The sequence below is a fragment of the Beta vulgaris genome, chromosome 3 (assembly GCF_026745355.1).
Source record: "Beta vulgaris subsp. vulgaris cultivar EL10 chromosome 3, EL10.2, whole genome shotgun sequence".
Taxonomy (NCBI): domain Eukaryota; kingdom Viridiplantae; phylum Streptophyta; class Magnoliopsida; order Caryophyllales; family Amaranthaceae; genus Beta; species Beta vulgaris.
The window spans coordinates 48,066,776-48,074,981 of NC_079204.1; the positions used below are offsets into that span (position 1 = coordinate 48,066,776).

General features: G+C 39.3%; 1 protein-coding gene across 1 annotated transcript; it reads left to right on the forward strand.

Annotated features, from left to right (window-relative positions):
• Window positions 1-1,961: 1,961 nt before the first annotated feature.
• LOC130590832 (uncharacterized) lies at window positions 1,962-2,681 on the forward strand. The gene has a single exon (XM_057393403.1). The coding sequence runs from the start codon at window positions 1,962-1,964 to the stop codon at window positions 2,679-2,681; it is 720 nt and encodes a 239-aa protein (XP_057249386.1).
• The last annotated feature ends 5,525 nt before the right edge of the window (window positions 2,682-8,206 follow it).

Consider the following 8,206-nt stretch of genomic DNA (forward strand, 5'->3'; position numbering starts at 1 on the left):
GATCGTAGAGTTTAAATCTAGAATAAAATATTAATAAGTCATCTTTTATTAATCCTTGAATAGATTAGAAAGGAAAAGGGATATTACAAGCCTCCCCCGGCTGTCAAGTATAATAATCGCGACTCGAGGTAACGTCTACTGCTAACACCCGCATTCCCCTTCAAAGTATGTTTTATGATCATGATTAATATTATGTTTTATATATGGATTGCGGGATCGAAATGAAATGTTTTATGATGGTTATGATGATATGATGATATGATGCTATGAAATGATGATGATGAAATTAATGAATATAATTATTCACGATGATGATGATATGCTTAAAACCAATGAAACATGATAAATTCAAGTGAAAGACGGTTCTTGGCAAGTATTCTGTTATCCCGGGTCGTGCACGTACCTTCCGGCCGGTTAACCACCTTCCGTTTAGTGAGGGCTATTGTCCTCGGGTGGCACCGCGCAATCTGGGCAAATAACGCCACCTTCCGTTTAGTGAGGGCTTTTGTCCTCGGGTGGCTGCCTTCCGTTTATGATGTTATGATGTTTTGGGAGACGTCCCTTCCGTTGTACTAGCCAAGTTACCAAAGTAAAATATACATGATGATGAACATGATAAAGAAGATAATGTAACATGATATGATATGTTTGTGAAATGTTTTACTTATTCTATTCTCCCTGTTTTTAACTAAAATGATGTGAAATGAATTTACGATGTTAGAGTAGTATGTTACTGAGCCTCGGCTCACGACGTTTTGTTTTATGTTTTAGGTACCGATGGTGATAACGGGATGGCGTAGCAGTGAGGATTTAATTAATATCTAGATTATCTAGACTCTCATGGTTTTAATTTAAGTTTATGTCAAAACTCTGATTAGTAACTAAGTTTTTATTAATTAAGACTAATGTTGGACCTATATTATGCTTCATGTTATGAAGTGTTTAAGTTTATGATTTTATGTTGCCTTGTATTTTCCTTATGGAAAGTACGGCGGTAACGACCGACATCTAGGTTCCGCTGCTAATAATCGATTAATTAACTATAAACGATGATTAGAGGTCGGGGCGTTACAGGTTGGTATCAGAGCAACGGTTCTCGATGCCTCAAGTAAAATCTCAAAGGTTTTACTTAAATTAGAAATAAATGGTAAAGTAATCTAGTAAAACGAGAGTCATCACCATAAGTATAGGGTTCATATAATATAATAAGATGAATACTAAATGGTGTAGTTAATAAGTGTTTGAAAATGAAAATGAGTGTGAGTGTTAGGATCGGGGAAGGGAATATTTTTATATTATTTTTACGATGACGTCTATGCCTCGCTTAACATGTTATGCACATGGAATATGTGATGTTTTAGAACATGGCAACAAGTGTAAGTGGAACCCATGGGCCCGAAGTCACACTTGAAGAAATGAGGCAAAGGCTAGATACCTTGCGAAGTGACCCTGTTTTCGAAGAAACGACTAAAAATGCTAACGGAAATCAGGTGGATATGATGAAGCTGATGATGGAATTCTTGCAAGGAAACCGACCAAGGGCCAAGACGGAGCAGGAAGAATGCTCCAATATGTTCAAAAGGTTTTCTGCTCACAAGCCGCCTACTTATGATGGAAAGCCTGACCCCACCGAGTTTGAGGAATGGTTGAATGGCATGGAGAAACTCTTTGATGCCACCCAGTGTCCGACAAGTGGAAAGTTAACTTTGCTGTATTCTACTTAAAAGGGCAAGCTGATCTGTGGTGGAAGACTGCTAGAGAGATGCAGAATCAACCTGGATTTGGATGGGAAGGTTTAAGGAGGCTATGAGAAACCAGTTTTACCCTCAGTCTCTGCAACTCCAGATGGAATCTGAGTTTATCCATCTGAGGCAAAGGGGTATGTCAGTTCTGGAATATGCTGTGAAATTCAATGAGTTAGCTCGATTTGCTCCTGATCTGTGTCTACGGATCGTCAAAGGATGAATCGATTTGAAGGAGGTTTGAACCTGGATCTTCAAGAAAGGCTTGCTGCAAATATGAGTAAGTCTTATCAAGAGCTATATGACCGGGCTATCAATGTTGAAAGGAAAATGAAGCTGCGAAAGGAAGTGTATGAGGGTGGAAAAAGAAAAGCTAAATCTCATGAAAGCCACTCCAACAACAACTTCAACAAAAAGCCAAACACGGGATATTCGGGAAACGATCAGAAGCAAATTCCTCGATGCAACAAATGCGGAAGACAAGGCCACATGACGAATGAATGTCGTAGGGGAAGTGATCAGTGTTATCGATGTGGTAAACCAGGTCATATGATTAAAAATTGTCCAATTCCAGATTGGCGAAGTGGAAATGTTGCGAATCGTGGTCAAAGAAACGGCCAGATGTCTGGCTATGGTGGAAATGCAGGCAACGCAAATAAGAACCCTCCACGTGGACCCCCGCAGGCTGGAAGAGTCTTTATGATGCAGCGTGATGAAGCAGAGGCAGATGATACTGTCATTACTGGTACTTTTCCTGTCAACTCTGTACCTGCTTATGTCCTTTTCGATTCTGGAGCTTCCCATTCGTTTATATCTAGTGCATTTTCTAGAAGCTTGAATGCAAAACCATGCTCTGAATTCTCTGCCATGTCGGCACCATCCCTAATGGTGAATCCATCTTATGTGATGTCATGTATAGAAATTGTCCTATTCTTATAGGGGATGTGAATTTCAAGTAGACCTCATTCAATTTGAATTAACCGACTTTGGATGTGATATTGGGAATGAATTGGTTGTCAAGTACAAAGCAGACATAAATTGCCTTAACCATGAAATAACCCTTAGGAAGCCAGATGGGTGTAAGGTTTCTTATCGAAGAAGAAAAGTCCAACCCAAACCTGAAATCATCTCATCCTTGAAAGCCTTCAAGTTACTTTCAAAGGGTCATTACGGATACCTATGTAGTGTGGTAGACCTAACCAAACTGAACCCTCGTTATCCGATATTCCATAGTTTGTGAGTACCCTGATGTATTTCCGGAAGAGATACCTGGCATGCCACCAGAAAGAGAAATAGATTTCAGCATTGACCTCGTTCCTGGATCTGCTCCTATCTCCAAGGCACCTTATCGAATGGCACCTGCTGAGTTACAAGAACTGAAAAAGCAACTAGATGAATTACTCGTGAAGGGGTATATTCGACCTAGTGTGTCGCCATGGGGTGCACCAGTTCTATTTGTCAAGAAGAAAGATGGAAGCATGAGGTTGTGCATTGATTATCGAGAGTTGAACAAGATCACCATCAAGAATAAATATCCATTGCCTCGTATTGATGATCTTTTCGACCAACTTCGAGGTGCAACTATCTTCTCGAAGATTGATTTAAGATCTGGATATCATCAACTCCGCATAAAGCCAGAAGATATTTCAAAAACTGCTTTCAGGACCCGATATGGTCATTATGAATTTACAGTAATGCCATTTGGGTTAACCAATGCCCCTGCTGTCTTCATGGATCTGATGAACCGAGTATTTAAATCATACCTCGATAAGTTTGTGGTTGTATTCATCGATGATATCTTGGTGTTTTCAAGAAACTTGATTGAGCATGAAGAACATTTGAGGAAGGTGTTAGAAGTGTTGAGAGAAAGGAAGTTGTATGCGAAGTTGAAGAAATGTGAGTTCTGGTTGAAAGAAGTTGCCTTTCTAGGGCACATCATTTCAGATACTGGAGTCTCGGTTGATCCACAAAAGATAAGAGCTATCATGGAATGGCCTAGACCCACTAATGTTCCTGAAGTTCGGAGTTTATGGGTTTAGCTGGATATTATAGAAGATTTGTCCAAGATTTCTCCAAGATAGCCATGCCTATAACTCGATTGGTAAAGAAGATGGTTAAGTTTGTGTGGAGTGATGAATGTGAAGCAGCTTTTCAAGAGTTGAAGAAGCGTCTCACCACTGCTCCTGTTCTTACTCTCCCTTCGGGAACTGATGGATTTGTTGTGTACAGCGATGCCTCTAAGCATGGATTAGGAGGGTGTGTTGATGCAGAAGATAAAGTTATAGCATATGCTTCCCGTCAACTCAAGCCTCATGAACAAAACTACCCAACCATGACCTTGAACTAGCCGCAGTTGTGTTTGCTCTCAAAATATGGAGACACTATCTCTATGGTGTTCCGTGTAAGATCTTCACCGACCACAAAAGCCTTAAATACATTTTTACCCAAAAGGAATTGAACTTGAGGCAGCGTAGATGGCTTGAACTCCTAAAGGATTATGATGTCGAGATCCTATATCACCCAGGCAAAGCTAATGTCGTAGCTGATGCTCTAAGCCGCAAATCCTACCTAAACACAACCTTAACCTTGCCGAAAGAAATCAATGATGATTTGATGAAGATGAAAGTGGAGATCATGCAACCGAAAATAGAAGCACAATTGTATGCATTGGAGTTGAGGCCGACTTTGTTGGAAGAAATAAAAGAGGCGCAAGATGGAGACTTGGAGTTGCAAAAGATAAAGAGTGATGTGAAGAAGGGAAAATCACCGGGATTCGTGATCCAAGATGATGGCACGTTGAGATTTCAGGGTAGAACATGTGTTCCAGATAAGGAGGCATTGAAAAAGAGAATTCTGGAAGAAGCTCACAACAGTCCTTTTTCTATTCACCCTGGAGGAAACAAGTTATACAATGATCTGAAACAGAATTTTTGGTGGAGTAATATGAAGCAGGATGTTGCTGAATATGTGACAAGGTGTCTGACGTGCCAGAGGATCAAGATAGAACACCAGAGACCTGCAGGATTATTGCAGCCTTTGGATGTTCCAACATGGAAATGGGATTCGATTTCTATGGATTTTATTGTTGGGTTACCACCATCATCCCGAGGTATGAATAGCATTTGGGTGATCGTGGACAGGTTGACTAAATCGGCACATTTCTTGGCGATCAGAAATAATTGGAGCCTAGACAAGCTAGCAGAGTTATATGTGAGCACGATAGTCAGATTACATGGTGTTCCAAGTTCTATTGTATCTGATCGAGACTCGAGGTTTCAAGCGAAATTTTGGAAGGAGTTACAGAAAGCTTTTGGTACTAAACTCGATTTCAGCACCGCCTTTCACCCAGCAACCGATGGTCAAACCGAGCGAACAATTCAGACCCTCGAAGATATGCTAAGAGCATGTGTGTTGGATTTCCATGGAAGTTGGGAGAAATACTTGCCATTGGTGGAGTTTTCCTATAACAACAGCTATCAGGCTGGCATCAAGATGGCACCATATGAAGCACTTTATGGGAGAAGGTGTAGAACACCTCTTTGTTGGAGTGACATCGACGAAGCACGAATGATTGGGCCGGACTTGATACAAGAAACGACAGAAAAAGTACGACTTATTCAAGCTAGGATCAAGACCGCGCAAAGTAGACAAAAGAGCTATGCGGATCGTCGAAGAAGGCCACTAGAATTTATGGTGGGTGATCATGTCTTTCTGAAAGTTTCCCCTAGCAAAGGTGTCATGAGATTTGGACAGTCTGGTAAGCTGAGCCCGAGGTATATTGGTCCGTACAAAATCCTGTAGCGAGTCAATAAAGTGGCGTATCGATTAGCTTTACCCACAGACTTGGATCGAGTGCATAACGTCTTCCATATATCGATGTTGAGGAAGTATATTTCTGATCCAAGCCACGTAATTAGGCACGAGCCCTTGCAATTGAGGAACGATCTATCCTATGAAGAGAAACCGATTGAAATTCTCGATCGTAGAGAAAAGCAGCTCAGGAATAAGACAATCCATATGGTCAAAGTTTTATGGGCTAACCATTCATCGTCTGAGGCCACGTGGGAAGTAAAAACCAAATGAAAGCAAGATACCCCCATCTATTTGCTTAGATGATTTGATGTAAACTTTTGTTTTGATAGTGAATAAATACATGATTTTGAAATATGTGATTGAGCAAGTTTGATGTTTGAATCTTCATATCATATGAGCAAGTTTCGAGGACGAAACTTATTCTAAGGGGTGAGGATGTAATATCCCGAAAATTCAAACTTGATTAACATTAATAATTAGCTTAAATAAATTATTAAAAATTTATATATTTACTTAATCACTTCTCTAATATATTTGAAAATAAAATAAAATCGAGTATTTAATAAAATAAGCTAAGTTAGATTGGTAACACATTAAAAGAAAGTAGGAAAAGTCACTATTTTAGTATTAGTAAAATAATTAGAAAATTTCCAAAAAAAGAAATTCACCATCCACACAACCCATCTTCTTCCTCAAGCTCCATGAACTTGCTCCCCAAGGCTTCTAGAACTCCTTGCTCCCCAAGTATACTTCACCATTAATCCACCATTATTTTAATTGGGTTTGCTCCTAAAATTTCTATAAATAGTGTGCTGATTTCACTATTCATCCCCACCCAAAAATCTGAAATTTACACAACCTTTAAACACACATCTTCCACCACTTTCCGGCCACTCTCCAACCACCACCACCTGTCGGCCTCCCTCGCTGCGCAGCACCAGCCAGCCACCCCGCCAGCACCACCACCTCCTTCTCCCTCCCCCACGCTGCACCCCTCCTCTTCTCCCTCCTCTCTTTCTCGCTGCTCCCCCCTGACTTCTCTCTCCTCCTCGGCCCACCTAGGCTGCTGCCACCCGACACGCCGCCACCCTGCTGGCCATCACGCCGCGTCCTTTCTGCCGGAGCTCAGACCGACGACACCCCCTGCTGTCCATGTTCTACCTTCTCTTGTTTTGACAGTAAGGTATATTTACATACCTTCCCTCCTTTTCTTATTTTGAAATAAAAACTACTTACACTATATTAAGTTACTAGTTCTTTATAGTTTGGGCTTAATAATTATACTTGACCTATTAGAATACTATTAATAGTTAGGCTACTTTAACTTCTAATATTGATTTTATAGTTTGAAGCTAATATTATGGGTAATAGATTAATGTAAAAACAAATCCTAATCTTGTAAATTTGGTATAAATATGAAGACCTAGTTAAGTTGATTGAACTTAGTTAATTAGACTTAATGCTATAAAGTTCACTCTACTATTAAAAGACTAACTAAAGTATGAAAGTTCTATAATCATACCTTCAAGTCATTAAATATGAATTTTCATGAATCTTATAAGTAGTAGTTGTTACTAAATAAATAGTTTTACTTTTACATAAGTTAGTGACCAAGTTAGTAAAGTCAAGAATTATAGGTTAGGTAATAAATGATGGGGTTACATAATTTTTCAAAAACTCACTATTAAGTTATATTAAAGTACTTCCTATAATGGGCACATGATGGAAATGGATCGTAGAGTTTAAATCTAGAATAAAATATTAATAAGTCGTCTTTATTAATCCTTGAATAGATTAGAAAGGAAAAGGGATATTACAAGCCCCCCGGCTGTCAAGTATAATAATCGCGACTCGAGGTAACGTCTACTGCTAACCCCGCATTCCCTTCAAAGTATGTTTTATGATCATGATTAATATTATGTTTAATATATGGATTGCGGGATCGAAATGAAATGTTTTATGATGGTTATGATGATATGATGATATGACTATGAAATGATGATGATGAAATTAATGAATATAATTATTCACGATGATGATGATATGCTTAAAACCAATGAAACATGATAAATTCAAGTGAAAGACGGTTCTTGCAAGTATTCTGTTATCCCGGGTCGTGCACGTACCTTCCGGCCGGTTAACCACCTTCCGTTTAGTGAGGGCTATTGTCCTCGGGTGGCACCGCGCAATCTGGGCAAATAACGCCACCTTCCGTTTAGTGAGGGCTTTTGTCCTCGGGTGGCTGCCTTCCGTTTATGATGTTATGATGTTTTGGGGAGACGTCCCTTCCGTTGTACTAGCCAAGTTACCAAAGTAAAATATACATGATGATGAACATGATAAAGAGATAATGTAACATGATATGATATGTTTGTGAAATGTTTTACTTATTCTATTCTCCCTGTTTTTAACTAAAATGATGTGAAATGAATTTACGATGTTAGAGTAGTATGTTACTGAGCCTCGGCTCACGACGTTTTGTTTTATGTTTTAGGTACCGATGGTGATAACGGGATGGCGTAGCAGTGAGGATTTAATTATTATCTAGATTATCTAGACTCTCATGGTTTTAATTTAAGTTTATGTCAAAACTCTGATTAGTAACTAAGTTTTTATTAATTAAGACTAATGTTGGACCTATATTATGCTTC